Source organism: Sceloporus undulatus, chromosome 1 (assembly GCF_019175285.1).
Source record: "Sceloporus undulatus isolate JIND9_A2432 ecotype Alabama chromosome 1, SceUnd_v1.1, whole genome shotgun sequence".
Lineage (NCBI taxonomy): Eukaryota > Metazoa > Chordata > Lepidosauria > Squamata > Phrynosomatidae > Sceloporus > Sceloporus undulatus.
This window is the reverse complement of record NC_056522.1, coordinates 290,859,229-290,876,778: the sequence shown is the minus strand read 5'-3', so window position 1 is coordinate 290,876,778 and position 17,550 is coordinate 290,859,229. Positions and strand designations below refer to the sequence as shown.

The 17,550-nt window shown below is 40.3% G+C and overlaps 1 protein-coding gene across 1 annotated transcript in view; it reads left to right on the top strand.

Moving 5' to 3' along the window:
• SLC17A6 (solute carrier family 17 member 6) overlaps positions 1-17,550 on the top strand; it is a 77,920-nt gene that overhangs the window by 56,890 nt on the left and 3,480 nt on the right. Inside the window, exons 5-11 of the mRNA XM_042444920.1 lie at positions 30-117; positions 1,414-1,500; positions 9,718-9,860; positions 10,391-10,540; positions 15,753-15,885; positions 16,872-16,982; positions 17,277-17,404. Of these exons, the coding sequence (XP_042300854.1) occupies positions 30-117; positions 1,414-1,500; positions 9,718-9,860; positions 10,391-10,540; positions 15,753-15,885; positions 16,872-16,982; positions 17,277-17,404 (840 nt within the window). The remainder of the gene's footprint in view (positions 1-29; positions 118-1,413; positions 1,501-9,717; positions 9,861-10,390; positions 10,541-15,752; positions 15,886-16,871; positions 16,983-17,276; positions 17,405-17,550) is intronic.

Here is a 17,550-nt window from a genome sequence, read left to right as displayed (position 1 = left end):
AAGTATAAACTAAGTAACCTACTCCACAGGGTGTAACATATCCAGCTTGCCATGGAATATGGAGCAAATGGGCGCCACCTTTGGAGAGAAGTAGACTGGCAACTACATCTTTCTGTGGTAAGTAATATCTTAACTGTTTTATTTTTCTGCTTCCTCTAGCATTTACTGAGAGAAACAGCCCTCTTTTCCCTGCAGTTCATCAACAACTTTAACACATATTGACTGGAGTGGGATTTGTTTTCCACTGTTTTAGAACTGAACTATTCTAAACACTGAGTGTAGAACAGCAGCCTTGAACTTTGTTCACTCTGTGAACAAAAATGGAAAACTTGAGAAATAATTCCCTGAGTGATGGGGTTTTTTTATTCACACAAGTGCATTTCTACCCAATTAAATATTGTGGTGGTGGTGAAGTAATGATTTAAGTATTTCCACAGTATCCATGTACAGTCAGCTCTCCACATTTGCAGCTTTGACTTTTCCAAGTTTGATTATTTGCAGTTTTGATTAATATATTCACTCTAGGAATCATTACCCTCCAAACAAATTCTTTGGGATGTTGACCACAGAGTTGCATAGGAGGACCTAGAGATTCCTAGAAAAAAACACTTCCCTAGGCATTTGTGAATTCTACAGCATGATTCTATGGTCGAATTCTGGCAGACTGACCATAGAGTTGCACTGGAGGATTTGAAGATTCCTGGAGAGGTGTTTTCTTAGGTAAAAAGAATAATGTTTTTTTATTTGCAGTTTTCCACATTCATGGGGTTCTTTCACCCCTAACTCCAGCAAATGTGGAGGGTCCACTGTACTAGGTTACAGTTCCACTGGCCAAAATGTATATTTAAATCGAATATCTGAAGGCAATGTTTTCGAGGGTTGAGCTTTTAGATGGTTACTAGAATTTGACATGTTTCTTCCTAAATTGTGGGATAAGGTTCTGTCCCCTTATGGTGTGGTAATTTTAGTCAGTTAAAAAAAATGTCATCATCTAAATACTCTATCTTTGACCATTTTGACCATTTTGTCTAGAAAATTGCTGGGAAAATGTGTATCCACACATCTATCTATCTATCTATCTATCTATCTATCTATCTATCTATCCATCTATCTATCTATCTATCTATCCATCTATAGCACGTCAAATAATAAAATCTTTAACTGCCTTAAATTGAAACATACACCATATAGATTATAGAAATAATATAAAATAGTTTTCAAACAAGTTGAAACTTAATAAATAAAAAACCTTTGAGATTAACATAAATGGGGAAAATGTTCAGAAGTCTGCAAAATCATCAATGTCTTCATACTTAAACCTGCACACTCTGAACAATGGACTGAAACTGACTTTGTATGGTGGTGTCATCTCAGCCAGTATTTCCCATGATTCATTTCTCCCTTTTCCCCCAGGTTCCTATGCAGGTGCTGTAATTGCCATGCCATTGGCTGGGATTTTAGTGCAATATACTGGATGGCCTTCTGTGTTCTATGTGTATGGTATGATGTTTTATTATCTTGGTTCATATTTTCATAACTATAACTTTATCTGATGTTTAGAGAATACTGCTATTCATCCAGGGAGATTATAACCACTAAAAACACATTATGAGTATAATTCAGAAGATACTGAATTTTGATTAGGCAAATCTAAGTCCCCTTTACAATATACATTCATAACACATTGATTACACTTTTACCATCATGGCTGCATTTTGTGGAATCCTGGGACTGGGATCTCTGGCAGATCATTCTAAATGTTCCCTAAAAACTTTCAGATTCCAAGATTTCATTGGATTAACATGGAATCATAGTGTTATAATTATGCTAGGTGAAAGGGTCTCTGGATTTATTATCTCCTGTGGGTAATCTTGAATCGGTCAACAATCAGTTGATAGAGGGAAAGCTTATTCTTGGAAGAGGATGCATGCTTTGTAATATCAAATGGAGAAAGAAAACTTGATTGCCTTTCTTTGACTGCATGGCAGGGGGTTGGACTGGATGGCCCTTGTGGTCTTTTCCAACTGTGTGATTCTACTACCTTTGTCTCTTAACCTATTATGCACATCAAGGTGTGTGGTCTAACTGTTTTGTATGCACAGACTGTTCCTCTACACCACTTCAAAACAAGATGTAGATAACATGACTTTAATCATCACTTACTTCCCCAGCATGCTTTAAAAAATCATCTTTGCCTGATAAACAAGCCAGTAGGCTTTGAAAACATGTTGTTGTGTGCCTTCAAATCATTTACAATTTATGGAGACCATAAGGTAAACCAATCACAGGGGTTTCTTGGTAAGATTTGTTCAGAAGTGATTTTCCTTTGCCTTCCTTTGAGGGTCAGAGAATGTGACCTGCCACCAGATGAATTTCATGCCTTTTGGTCAAGCTAAGAAGGTTATCACTACAATATGTCTTTCAGATATTAAACAAGTCACTATCTCTCCACTATATCTGACTTACAGAGTTGTTATGGAGTTAAGTGTGGAAGCGTTAAAAACCATAAATTCAGTCCAATGAGTTTCCATGGAACCCTATTGGTTGGTAACTAGAATAGATCCATATGGATGCATTGTTAAATTGGTGAGTCAACACAGAGACAAACCCTACTGATTTAATGGATCTGTTCTTGCTGGGATTAACTATTGTTAGTAGTTCTAATCAGTTAGGTTCAGGCTAATCTCATTATTTCTCAAACTAAATGCTCTCCTGGTCAGCAGAATGTGACAAAGGCAACTTTCAGCATCCCTCAGCATCACTTTCCATACTATTCCAAGGTGTCCCCTGATTTTCTTCAGTAGGGAAAACAACTAAAAGAGGCAGCCAGTTTCTGTAACAGCACTTGCTTCTGAATGCTCTACAGCATTGGTACAAAGTGATGGTCCCCGGAGAGTTTCCAGAAAAGAAAGAAAATGTAGCCAACTGGCACAAATATGATGCTGGTATCTGGCATGCTGGAAAAAATTAATTACTGGTCCCCTACATCATATAGCTTCAGAAGTACTGCTCTGGAATAGATTCACACAGAGAGTGAACTACAAGACATAGTCTTGGAGGATATAAGAAGCTGCTGGTGATTTTTAAATACCAGATAAAGCCAAAGTCATTGAATCAAACAGTATTGGTAGAATGTCCCTTTTAGCCATAGAGACCATTCAAGACCATCCCATCCACAACTGGACTCTTGTTCCTTATTGGAAGACTAATGCCATCAGTATATAATTGGCCCAATATGTTAAGGGTAATGTAAATTAAGTGAAATTTGAGCCCTTTACATAGCTCAACATACATAAAGCTCAATATATTATTCAATATCATATTCATATTGTGCTTTGAGCTTCCAATAGAGGTTTACTTGGTCACTGTGTGTACATAGGGCAATATCTAATGCTGGGTTCCAACTGGTGGAACAGCAGAATTTAATGGAAAAAAGAGCAGGCAAACTCTCCTTTCAGCTGCAGCCCCACCCATAGAAATCTGTTCAAGATAGTTGGTAAATTCTCCAAGAGTAATTTTCTGATTGTTTTGTGGGCTGGAGGATGAAGGAGAAGGAACACTAGGGCTGCATTGGCTTTAGACCATAACGCTATGCTAGGTGAGTCTTTGGTATGATCCAACATGTTTTGTCTTATATTTTGATGCTCTTAATAGCTTTGGACTCTAAAGAACAAGGATGTTTATCTCTTACGCATGCACTCATACTTTTTTTTTTTTTTTTTGGTAATTGAGCTATGTGCGTATTCAGTTTTATTGTAGCTGAATGTCTTCAAGTCATTTCCAACTTATGTGACCTTAAGGTGAACCTGTTATGGGGTTTTCTTGGCAACATTTGTTCAGAAGAGGTTTGCCATTATCTTCCCCTGAAGCTGAGAGCATGTGACTACAATAATGTAAAAGTAGAGTTCCACAAATGTAACCTACACCTTACTGACAGTCGTGATTAGATTAGAGACATTCAATGAACTAGATTTACCTACCTTTTGGATCACCATTCAGCTATTCACTGAATGGGTATACTAACAAACAAGATTCTAGTCATACCAAATGATGCACAACTATTTGTTAGTGTTTTAATTGTACAGATGTATTCACTGGAATTGCAATAAGAGAAATTCTGCATTCCTCGGTGCACTATGAGAAAAGAAGTAGGCATATTGGCAGATATATAAATGGATATATTGGCTATATAAGTGTCAGGATTCAGAAGGGAGGTGTAGTGCAATTCCTGTGCAACTATGTGAATGTAGATTTACACAAGCATTATGTGGAATCTTGATCAGTATATGCAGATATATTGAAAATACAGTCAGCCCTCCTTATCCACAGATTTTTTTATCCATGGGTCAAAGCATCCACAGCTTGAACATTTTAAAAAAAAGGTATAAATTCAAAATAGCAAACTTTGATTTTCCATTTTATATAAGGGGCAGCATTTTACTGTGTCATTGTATTTAAGGGACTTGAGCATCCACGTATTTTGTTAGCCACAGGGGTTCCTGGAACAAAACACCAGTGGATAACAAGTAGGAGAAACAGGTCTGAAGGAATTTGGAGGCGAATAACATCCAAAATGAGTTTTCAGCAGAAGAAATATAGGTCACAGGAAGACACATTATCATTTCCAGAAGAGCAAAATTGTTCAGACTGCCAAATTAGATCTAAATTAGGTTTATGACTCAGTCAAATTGCACTTTCCTTGGTGTACATCAGGACAAGCTGGACAGAAGTCCACAAACTAGATTTTTAGAATAAATCTTTATTAAAATGAATTTAATTATAGTGAGCAGTAGGTCTCAGTAAATGACTGCATAGAGAGTGGGAAGGGAACCTTTCTCTAATGTCCTTTTCATGTGTTCTGTGGAGAGTCTATAGAAAATTCCACAGATGTTGCCACTTTCCCCCACTGGCAGTTCTCCTGCAAACAGGCAAAAATTCAGCAGAGGTGACATGCAAGTGCAATGATAAAAAAAAAATCAACAACCGTGCATTTGATTTCTTTCCTGTTGCACAAATTTTATGTTGAGGTGGTCTGAGTATAATAAGGATGGACCACATACTTAAACAGACAATGAATGGGGCCTGATGCTGCATTTTGGCAGGTGCAGGCAACCTGGGATAGGTGACACGAAATTGCTCTTTCACAATATATGCATGACAAATAGGCATATATGCAAGATGCTTCTAGACGTGGAGGACTGGAATAACATTAAGGGTGTATATTTGGTATCTATGGTGCATTACAGACGCGCCGAAGGGGCATGCTAGGGTTAGGAAGGGGTGTATTAGGGTTGAGAAGGGGCGTCCCTTCCGGATGCCCCCAACCCTAGTACGGACCGAGTCCGTACAAAATGGCGGCGCCTGTCCACACAGGGTCTGCCATTTTGATGTCGCGGACGCGTAGCGTCCGGACATCACGTGGCAGAACTGATGCCACGAGTGCGCGACTAGCACCTCGCGGCACCACTTCCGGGCACAGAAAGAAGTGCCATTTCGGCGCTTCTTTCTTGCTGCGTCCGGGAACCGCGTGGTTTGGCCGCTGCAGTTCCCAGATGCAGCAACCGGCGGCGACAGACCATCACTTTTAGGCAGTCTGTAACAGGCCTATATCAAGCACAGTGTAGTGATGCCAACCAATATGAGCTTGTGGTAGAAACAGGAGAAAGTACTCAGGATGCCCTTCTCAGGTAAAAGAAAGAAAGAAAGAAAGAAAGAAAGAAAGAAAGAAAGAAAGAAAGAAAGATATACATTTATTGTTCCAGCAAATCCATCTTGGGACAGAAAGAAGATAGACAAAAGGAGATTTCCTAAACTTCAGTATAAGAGTCCCTAATATTGGCTCTCATGTGTAGAAGCTGAGTAATATCCATCCTGAGGCAGGAGCCTCATGGATGTTCCTTTCCCAGGAAAAGGACTTAGTAATTTTTGGGAAAAGGAGGAAGTAACATCTACAGATAGGAAGGAAGCAAGAAGGCTTGATAGACAGACAAAAGAAAGAAACAGTGAGATGAAACAAAAGGGATGGGCGTGCGTACATATCTGTCTTAAAACTACTTCAGTGCAGCTCAGATTCTCTTAGGAAAGTGGTTTTCCAGAAGCTGGGAAGAGCAGATCTTATATTCCATTTGTGCATTCTCGCCCCTCAATGGGAAAACTCACCAGGTGAAGAGAAAAGTGCGTGTGATCTGAGGTCTGCTCTTGCATCAGCCATTTCACGCTTTCCCAAGTGGAACTGGCCTTTTGCAAACATGGACCAAGTGCATTTTTGTTTGTATGCTCAAGTCCCTTAAATACAATGACACAGTAACATCCCCTCTCTCACTAATCAATTTACAAGTGTTGATGCCTCTTTACTTTCAGCAGAGCAAACATGAAATAGTAGAGCTCATTTTATTCCAGCTGTAATGGAAGTTAAAACTAACTGGATAATGAACTTCACCCACAGGCTACTTCATATAAATGTTAGGAGGTGGATGATCAGGCATATATCCACCAATCCTTCCCTTTCTCCACACTGCATTATTTCCTCTTCCACTTCAGCTATAAAGTAGGAGTGGGCATGTCAAGGGTATGGTGAATCAGCTGAATTTTATTCCAGACTTTTATCTAAGTTGCTGAAAATATGAGTGTGAGTACCTTGGAAAGCTCCTCTAAAGTTAGGATTCACTATCCTCTGACATAAAACCCACCAGCTATCACTGGCTATAAAGATGTTGGCTAGAAGCAGATGACAGGGAACAAGACACGTGAAATTAACTTGCACCTCTATGTGCTTTGCTCCCTTTCAAAGGACTATGGGGAGCATGTTTTCACATTATGCAGGGGACAAGCAGCTCCCTGGTGCTGTTATTTCTATATACAGAGTTGATGCAGGCCATGGAGTCCTTCAAATTGGCACACAACTGTCCAACTTTCCACAAGGCAACATCACTAACATTAGACACTAACATAAAAGCATAAGACATTGTTGTTGCTGTTGTTATCATTATTTCTTACCAACCTCTCACCATGGATCAAGGCCAGGGACATCATCAATTAACAAATATACAAAATCAGTTAAAACATATCAGTTAAAACACACATCAATTAAAGAGGACAAATAACACAAATAAGGTGCTGGAAGACACTGGTGTATTCCTGAGAAGCTGTCTTGTAGCTTCCAAACAAGCCTCCTACCTTTACTTGGCAGTGGAATATGAAGTAAGTTTAGTTGGCTTTTGCATAGAAGGGCAAGCAGTTTCTTGTTCTGAAATAGGAGATGCACTGTTTTCAATGTGGTTGGATCACAGACACACACACACAGACTAGGATTGATGAAACATGGTCTGTGAATGGCATGTAGACCCCAATGGCCCCTGAACCTTCCTGCACCCCAACACTCAATTTTCTTTTTATTTTAAAGGGCCCCTCACACCTAGGGGGCACAGGCAGTAATTTTATCACATTTTTTTAACATGAATTATTTTTAGTGACTATAATTGTCCATTCTACAACAATGATTATAATTCTACATGTAGTATATAGAGCATAATATTCACTCAGGTATTACACATCTCCCCTGCTCTCACAAAGCAGTTTTCAAATGCCTGGAGAATGCTGCCATAGTTGTGTACCAACTGAAAAGAAGGATGGAATGGGGAATTGACCAGGCAGCACTGGGCTGCAATTTCCAGTCAGGGGACAATGATGATGATGATGATGATAAATCCTATTTATATTTTGTCCTTCCCGATTTGGTCCCCAAGGCAACTTACAATTAAAACAAACACAGCTAAAAATTGACAATCAAATCAGTCTAACTAACCTATCAAATTATCAAAAATAAGTTATTTGAGAGATAGCAACCAATATGTTCCATTGCTTTGTTTTAAATCCTTTTAAAAACTTACTATTTTTTAAAAATAGAGTCTAGGTTATTCACACTACAGTAATTAATGCTGCTCATTTACACATACCACCTGTTGAAAGACAGTGATTAAAACTCCACTGTGTTGCCTGGAAGCTGTCAGTGAGACAAGATGTTAAGCACCTCTGTTCCTACCTTGCTATGAAAAGAGGTGCACAACCTCCAAATTAGCACAGAAGTGTATGACACTGTCAGACAGAGTGCCACCACTCAGCTCTGATGAAATGAATATTTTTAGCACAGTGAAATCTCTCAAGGTGGGGAAAATGTTTAATTTATAATTAGTGGAGTGAAGGCAAAATAGTTCACTGTGTTTTAGAACATGACTTTCTCTTTATATTGTGAAGGGAAGAAAGCAGGAAGTAGGAGAGAAGAGACAGAGAATGGTATGAGTGGCAGGGTGCAAGAAAAAGGTAGAGGTGGATTGCAAGGGCTCAAGGTGAGGGAAGAGAAGGAGTAGAAGGGAAGGGAGAGCAGTGAGGAAAGGGAAGAGAAAGGAAAGGAGGAAGGGGAGGATAAGATGTGCAGTGACAAGATGCAAGGATACATTTTAAGGATGTCATATGAAACAAGGGAGGAAGTAGAAGAGAAGAGAGAGTGAGGCGTGCAAGTGACTGAAAGAAACAGGGGAGGGATGCACAGTGAGAGTGCAATGTGAGGGAAGAAGCAGCAAGGAAGAGAAAATGATCAGTGTGAGTGGTAGAGTGTAAGAAGAAAGAGAGAATTATATTGTGGAGGTGTGAAGTGAGGCAAAGGAGGGGGTTAGAGGAACATGAGGGTGAGTTGTGTGGGTGGTAGAGAGAGAGCAAGGGAGGGGGCTTTAAAGTAGGTTTGCCAAGAGGAAGTGGTGGACCAAGGTCACATTCCATAATAAAGTACATATTGGAACTTGTCCCTCCTGTTCCAAGTCCAGCACATTAAATATTACTCTATATTGGTTCTCTCAGATGAGTTGTAACTGTAAAAAATGGTGTAATGGTTGAAACATAGTAGAAGAAAAATGCATCAATTAATGTTCTGAATTTGCACAATTAGAAAAATTATATGCCTAGATCTGAGGAGGTGGGATATGGCGACCCTCCTTTGGTCATGCTTCCTGCCTTGGTCCCATCTGGTGTAACCAGGGCAAGAATGACAGGGGCAGTGAGGCCAATGCACCACCCACCTCTTTGTTTATTCCAAAACTGAAAAATTGAGCCAGAGTGTGTGGTTAACATTAACACCCCATGGGAGTAGAAAAGGATCTCTAGTCCCCCTCTCCTCAAGAGCATTTGATCTCTCTTGACGTTATCATAATCAGGAGAACATGCATGCATGTATGAGAAGGTGTGTGTGCGTGTGGAGTGCCAGCAGCAGCATGTAGCCCTTAGCTACTAAGAATTCTAGAGCACTTGTTCCAATTTCACCATGGACAATCCCTCTTTAAGAACATAGTGAGGTCATTGTATAGTGCCTCAGGTCTATAGTAACAGATTTCATATGTCATCAAAAAGTGCCATTGCATTAGCCATTTATTCTGATATTATTGTATTTTTTACTAGTAGGGATAGGAACAAGTGCTTCTGGACCTTCTGTGCAAAAGCAACTTGCTTCGTTTTGAGCAGTCTGCACTTTGACTTGTGACATTTGCTGCTCTGCCTCTTGGGCTGGCACAGTACATAAGGATGATAGTAATCTTTTGAGGTGAACTCTATAAGAAAAGGTAACATAAAATGTCAAATAACACCCCAGTGAAATGTTTGTTTCTTGTGTGATCTTTCTTCAGAATATTTGAGTGTAAATTCATTTTTTTTTCTTTATATATTTGACAGGGAGCTTTGGCATTTTCTGGTACATGTTTTGGCTTTTGGTTTCATATGAGAGCCCTGCAAAGCATCCAACAATTTCAGATGAAGAACGCAGATATATAGAAGAGAGTATTGGAGAGAGTGCCAATCTTTTAGGAGCAATGGAAGTAAGGACTGTACCACTGTGTATGTTTTAGTTTCTTGACACCCAGAAAAAAATATATGAAATTAGAGCTTCAGTTCCAGGGAGTTGAAAATAAATGTTGGTACAGAAGCAAGTTTTGGACTATGTGCTATCTAAATCCTTTTCCATCTTGAAAAGGTCGGGGGAAAGATGTCTGTAAGCCTCAAGTTCCTCAGTGAACTATAAGATGTACAGGCAGTAACGTGAAGTCTAATCCTTTAAAAAGTGCTGAAACTAATAATATAATTATAATTTGTATGAGTGAAATAGAAAATACAGGATTTTGAATCTATTTTCATGGTGTGCCCTATAAATGTGTCCACTATTTTGTGTTCTTCTGCCATATCCTGGTTTTCCAAATACTTATGTACTTTCAACTTGTTCTTACATATGCAAGTGGAACAATCCAGATGAGCAAGTGTGCACAGCCAGAACTGTTTGCTGACTCAATGCCTGAGATCAGTAATTTAAAAATGCATGAAAGCCAATGAAACACTGTTTCCTTTGTTTCAGAAATACAAGACTCCATGGAAAAAATTTTTTACTTCTATGCCCGTCTATGCAATAATTGTTGCAAACTTCTGTCGAAGTTGGACTTTCTACCTGCTGCTTATTAGTCAGCCAGCTTACTTTGAAGAGGTGTTTGGATTTGAAATCAGCAAGGTATTTAAACAATAAGGCAATTGGAGTTGGCTAATTGTGGCACTTTACACATAAACACCAGTGGCTTCCATGAGAGGGTGCACTGGATATGATCTGGATGTTACTTCAGCTGTTATTTGTTTGCTTGTTTTTATCTTTATTGATATCCCATGTTGTCCACAAGACTGGGATTCAAGATGTATTAATATGATTATAATATAAAAAACTTCAATTTTACAAGCTTGTCTAAAGAAGAAAGTTTTCTGCCTACCGCTAGAATGACAGCAAGGAGGGGGGCACTCTAGTCTACCTAAGATGTGGGTTGCAAAATCTAGAGGCAGCCACTGAGAAGGCCCTATCTCATGTTCCCGCATGCCTATGAAAGAAGGCTCATGTTCAGGGATCTATCCATGGTGCTGAAACTGAGCCCTAAGATAAATAACAATGGAAATTAATTACATCTTGTTTGGAAGCCACTGACTCCACTGAAATAGTCATGCCAGCTATTAACCACATTACTCATTTATCTGAGAATAGTCAGGAAACAGTTTTGTAGAGCACAGATGCAGTTTATAGAATACTTTCCCAAATGACTCGAGAATGAAAAGCTAGAGGGAACAATCAGGGTGGATCCCAATATTCCCTTTGTTATCCCCCTCAACACTTTATTTTACATTCCCAGTGTCTTGAGGAAATGACCAGTAATTCCACTTCATTTATTTGACACACCTCATGCATAAACCTTCCTTATTTAGACACCCATGTCATCCAGATGTCCTTTGCAAAATCCACCACTAATTTCACCCCTTTCTTTATGGCTACAAACACCTCAACATCTGCATGGCTAATTTGAATGGAATGGTAGCAAAACAGATGTAAAGATACACACACAAACACACACATATGGATTTGGACATAGGCATTACTTCCTGCTTGAACAAGTCATGGTTCAATAACATGTGGAATGTGGTAGAAATGCTGCTGATCATACTGGACCAGGAAAGGGTGGCCTTATAGGAAACAATGGCAATCATAACAGCAAGTACATATATATACTGCTTATCAGTAACCTAAGAGGTTTACAATGTGTAAGCCAACAAGATGGGTACTGATTTTTGGGGCCATTCAGACTACCTTTTAGCCCAAATCCCAAACCAGATTAAAAGTGGAAGTTCTCCTGGTTTTTACACATCAGGATTGGGATTTTGCACACTGCATCTAGGGCAAATCCCCCTCAAAGTGGGTTTTCTGAAAGCATTTTCCCCCTGTTTCTTTTGAGAAAATCTGCTTCTTCCAGGGTGCCAGCAAATGTGAACTTGGCCCCAGTCATGATTGGGTCAAGTTTAGGGGAAGGGCTAAAGGTCAGAGGGTGGGCAGTGGGCGGAACATGCCCCCTCTCTCGCACTGGTCGCTTTGCAAGTGGCATTTTTAAAAAATCATTTGTGTGTATGTGTATGTGACAGAATATGCAAATGCTTGTGCTACATATGTCTCCCTATCAAATTTGGCAAATTGATACAATGTGTGAATGCTTTTGCTACATATGTGTATGTAAGGAGAGATGGCATTACGGGATGACAATCGGAGGGAAAGCAAGAAAGAGGATGCAGAGAGAAAGGGAGGAGAGAGATGGCATTACAGACTGGCAATCAGAGGGAAAACAAGAAAGAGGATGCAGAGAGAAAAGGCGGAGAGAGATGTCACTATGCACTGGCAATCAGAGAGAAAGCAAGAAAGAGGATGCAGAGAGAAAGGGAGGAGAGAGATGGTATTATGGGCTGGCAATTGGAGAGAAAGATTGGCAAGAAAGAGGATGCAGAGAGAAGGGAATCTGAGGCCCCATTCCCACTGGCTTATAACACGGATCAAGACTTGAATTATGGGGGCATTGTTCCCATTTGAGTGCGCATTCGATCCTCATTGCGCCGATTTCGTTCTCATTGGAATTCAGATCTTATCCCCATGTAATCGATTTTTCCTGGAAAATCCTAAATCAGTGGCGGATAAACCGGATTAATTTGACTGTATTTTTTGGAGGTTTTTCCTGCACCTCCCGAGTCTGATTTGGGGCAAATGAATGGGAACGACAAGGGGGTCTGATTCGGAAACTTGGGGATAAGAGGAGCAGTGCTCAAGGGGCTGGCCTGGAGGTGTCACCCACTTGTTCTCTTTCCTGCATTACCGGCGCTATTTTCTCCCATTCGCATAGCCTTTCCCCTGGTGGATTGGGAAGCAGGGTAAGGCGATTGCATGTGTAGACAAATTAATTTTTTTTTAAAAATTAAGTTTTCGATTGCCTAGGCGCTCTGTCGGGTGTCCAAACATAGCAAATTGCTACACTGACCTCCAAATGCAGTAAACACATTACACCCCCCTACAACCTCCTCCCTGCTCCACATTTATAGATCGACGTTTGAGGAGAGCCATTGAACACCATTTTAAACTATTTCCCCCTTTTTTTACATGCCTGCTCGATTGCCCCCCCCCAGACAGCCCAGGGAGCAATGGGGGAGACAAAGGGACTTGGGGGGATGGAGGCTCCTTTCCCCTTTCCCAGAGGGATTCTGGGAAGACACAGGAGAGCCTGGGAGGGAAAGGGACTTGAGGGAATAGAGGCTCCTTTCCCTTTTCCCAGAGGGACTCTGGGAAGACACAGGAGGGCCTGGGAGGGAAAGGGACTTGGGGGGAATAGAGGCTCCTTCCCCTTTCCCAGAGAGGAAAAGCACCTAAGCGATTGATTGGCTGTGAGGTCAAGCACTTAGGCATTTGATTGACAGCTGCTTTTAAAAAAGAGGTTCCAGAAGGGCAATGGGAACAGAGAGCAAAAAAGTCTGCTTCAAATTACAAGCCAGAAAATTTCAATGAGAATGAGAACATGGGTCAAAAAAACCCAAGTCCGTTTGCACCCTTTCATAATGGGAACGAGGGACCAGATTCGAATACGACTTGGAAAAAAATCCAAGTCAGAATCGCAGCAATATAAGCTGCTTTTTTTGCCCAGTGGGAATGGGGCCTGAAACAACCCAAAGGCACACACCACATGCATGGAGGTTTTTATATTTGACAAGTTGATAGAATATGCGAACACTGCCACCAGTTTTTTTTAAAAGGAGGAGGGAAAGCACCCATTCCATTGCCCAATGGTTGTAGGGCATGTCACCTTTGACGAAAGTGGAAGTGAATTTGATTGACAACAAAGGAGGCTCCATTTTAAAGCGGTACTGCAAATGTGAAGTTCAGCAGGGAAAATTATAGCCATCAAGTTAAAGGGTAGTTGGAACTTCTTTCCAGGGAGATTCGGTACTGGCTTACAGAAATTGACCCAGTTCTACCCAGGGTAAATTTCCCAGTGACAATGGAGCCTTACTGACCTACAAAAGGATGAAAGGCTGTATTGATCCCTGAGTCCTTCAGGATCAAATTTACAATGTTGTGGCTGCAGGACCAGCATTTAATTACTGTGCCAACAGGGCTCTAAGACTTATACAGATAATTGAGGCTACATCCATACTGCAGAAATAATCCAAGTTGGCACCACTTTAACCGCCATGGCTCAATGTTATGGAATCCTAGGATTTGTCGTTTTATGAGATATTTAGCCTTCTCTGTCAGAGAGCTCTGGTGTCACAATGGTTAAATGCCAGTACTGCAGCCACAAGGTTGTGAGTTCAATCCCAGGCAGGCTCCAGGGTCCACTCAGCCTTACATCCTTTCATAGGCACGTTACAGACCACCCTAAAGCGGGCGGTCTGCCGCTGCCGCCATTAGCTATGCCGAGAAGCCCCGGCGGCCAGACCACGAGGCTTCCCAGCGCAGCTAAAAAGGAGCGCCGAAATGGCGCTCCTTTTTGGCCCCTGGAAGTGGCGCCACGAGGCGCGAGGTGCGCACTCACGGCGTCACTTCCGCTGTGCCACGTCCGGACGCTGTGCATCCGAGATGTAAATATGGCGGCACCCGTGTGGATGGGCGCAGCCATTTACTATGCGCTCCGCGCATCCTAGGAACAGGGCCGGTTAGGAAGGTGAGACCCTTCCTAACCCTAGCATGACCCTTCCTAACCCTAGGACGCACGGAGTGCATAGTAAATGGCGGTGTGTAACGTGTCATAGGTTGGTAAAATGAGTACCCTGCTTGTCGGGAGAAATTGGCTTAAACCATTTGGAGAGTGCTAGTTCAGTGAAAAGCAGTGTAGAAATGTACTTGTTATTGGAATTGCTATTGCCCCAACAAACTACAATTCCCAGAATTCCATAGCATTAAGTCATGGCCATTGAAGTAGTGTCAACCTGGATTATTTCTTCTATGAGGATGCAACCTAAATCACAAAGCCTTTTTCAGGTTAACAGTACATTGATCAGCACTGGTAGCCATACTGAGTTAGCTTTTCAGTTTCCCACACTGCTCCAAACCAAACAGCATACTGAAGGAACATTTTTTTTCAATCATTTGGGGTACTTCCCCAGAAATATTTTGTATAATGGGTGATTTTGTTTTGCTTTTAAGGACTAGGGATGGATGACATTCTTGTGTGGAGAGGACTATTGTCTATAGGCAGAGATGCTTAATGAACCCCAAAGCCACCCAAACATTTTCTTTCACATCTAGATCATGGAAAAAGATCCAGAGACATGCAAAAACATGTAAAAATGCTCTCACTCCCACAGGCACCTCAGAACCCCATAGTACCCCCGAAATACTTCTGTTTTCCTTTGAAGTACCTCTCAGGATGGTGACAAGAACTAACACAGTTTTTAAGAATGGGCTTTGGATTTTGGCCCCCAGACACTTTCCAAAGCACTTTGAATCCAATTTAGAGAGAAAGGTAGGGTATAGGTACGACATGGCAAATATTCCCCAACCCTGACTTAGCAGTGCAGGTCAGATAACATGGCACATCCAACTTTGTTCTTCACCCTCTTCTTCACCTGAGGGAGCTGCATCAGTGTCACCTCGGCTGGCCTTGGATCAGTTTAGCAATTTAGCTATCTAAAAGAAGTTGTTTACACACAAAAATGAATGTTATATTATTATGGACTGTTTGCAGATTTATTCACAAACACCCCAAAGCCAAATTCCTATCTTCCCACACTGGTGCTATCAAGATGTTACCTCTTTAAAAGCTTTCCTGAGTTTACAGGAAACCCATCCATGGTTCAGCTGCTGATCTCTTCCCCCTGCTCTAAAATAACCAGTAAGTAGAATTGATTAGAAATGTTTCTTATTCTAAATTTAGGTGGGAATGTTGTCTGCTGTGCCACATTTAGTGATGACTATCATTGTGCCCATTGGAGGACAAATTGCAGACTTTCTAAGAAGCAGGCAAATTCTTTCAACCACTACTGTTCGGAAAATAATGAACTGTGGAGGTAAGCCATTGCATGTTATGAAAACGCATGTTAAGCACTCTATAGTGTAAAATGCTGAAATAACAGTCATTTAAACCTGTCCAAGAGCCACACAGCACTGCCTTTGCTTATAGTTATTGCAAGGAAATTGTGGGTTTATATAGCTAAACTGAACAACCTGGCTTGGTTCATACAGTGTGCCTCCAATGAACCTTAGGAAATACTCTCTTTGCACAAACATTCTGGATTACTATGACAGTCAATTGAAGGCCTGACACTAGAAATTCAGATCTGTGGTTTGGTTGGAAAATTAGGAGTCACTCTGTTGTAGTGTCCACTCTGTTGGGCACCATTGCTAAGAGGTTTTGTGTTGCCTACCTGCCTTCACAAGCAGCAACCTTAGCATATTATGAGGCAAGTTGCCAGGTCCTTTCTTGTAAAGTCAGTCTATTTCCATTATTCAGGTATTATAGGAAAGATACATACTGCTATGAAAAATATATTTTGTTGTATTTATACACAACACGATAAGATACGATGTGATAAAATGTAATAGTGTGCAACAAAATATCTTTCACAAAACAACACCTCTCCTTGCCACAACACTTGAGCAAAGTGAATTTCTAAGAAAATGTAGAGCCAAGAAATGGAAAAACAACTACAATTTTAGAAATATAGACAGATATTCATTTTAATTGTTTTTCTGTTTTTGAGTATAAACATGAAACTAAAAAGGAATTGAAGAATAAACCAGAAGTACTAAAATAAATAAATACATAAATATGGTGTCTCCCATCCCAGTGAGAAGTGCCATAGCAGGCACATGTTACTAAAGGTCCCATATCTCTAAAACCCTAAAATGTACCAACTGTAATTTTGCATTTCATCATCACATTTCTTAATAAGAAGGAATGTATCTATCTATCTGCCTGCCTGCCTGTCTAGACTTTCAATAGATAGTGAAGGGTAGTAAGCAAATTTAACACTTTTTAAAAAACATTCCCTAGGTTTTGGAATGGAAGCAACTCTTCTCTTGGTGGTTGGATATTCTCATAGCAGAGGTGTGGCCATTTCCTTCTTAGTGCTTGCTGTGGGTTTCAGTGGATTTGCTATATCTGGTGAGTTAACATTTTTTTTATTAACAACACTATTTCATCACAGTAAACAAATCAGGGGCTAAATAAGGATATGCTTGCAAGATTTTCTGTGACCAGCGTATGAAGGGGGAAAAATCTTTATTTGTATCAGTAAATACCAAATATCAGTATAAATAAATAAATAAATAAATAAATAAATAAATAAATAAATTATCAGTTAAAAAAAGGAATCAGTAAAAAAAAAAAATTAAAAAAAATTAAGCAGCACACCATCTTCTCAGTGGAGTGGTTTGTAAACATGTTTTTATGTTGCAGGATTCAATGTTAACCACTTAGATATTGCCCCAAGATATGCCAGTATCTTAATGGGGATCTCAAATGGAGTTGGTACATTGTCTGGAATGGTGTGTCCTATAATTGTTGGAGCAATGACAAAGAACAAGGCAAGTTTCATCAAATTACGGTTTTCAAATAGCTGGAATCAACTCTGAAAAAATTAAGAATTAATACTTAACCTGTCAACTACATTGCTGTGCCAATGAACAGAATGAGTTCACATTATGACTAGTAACTTTTTCATAATAGTAAG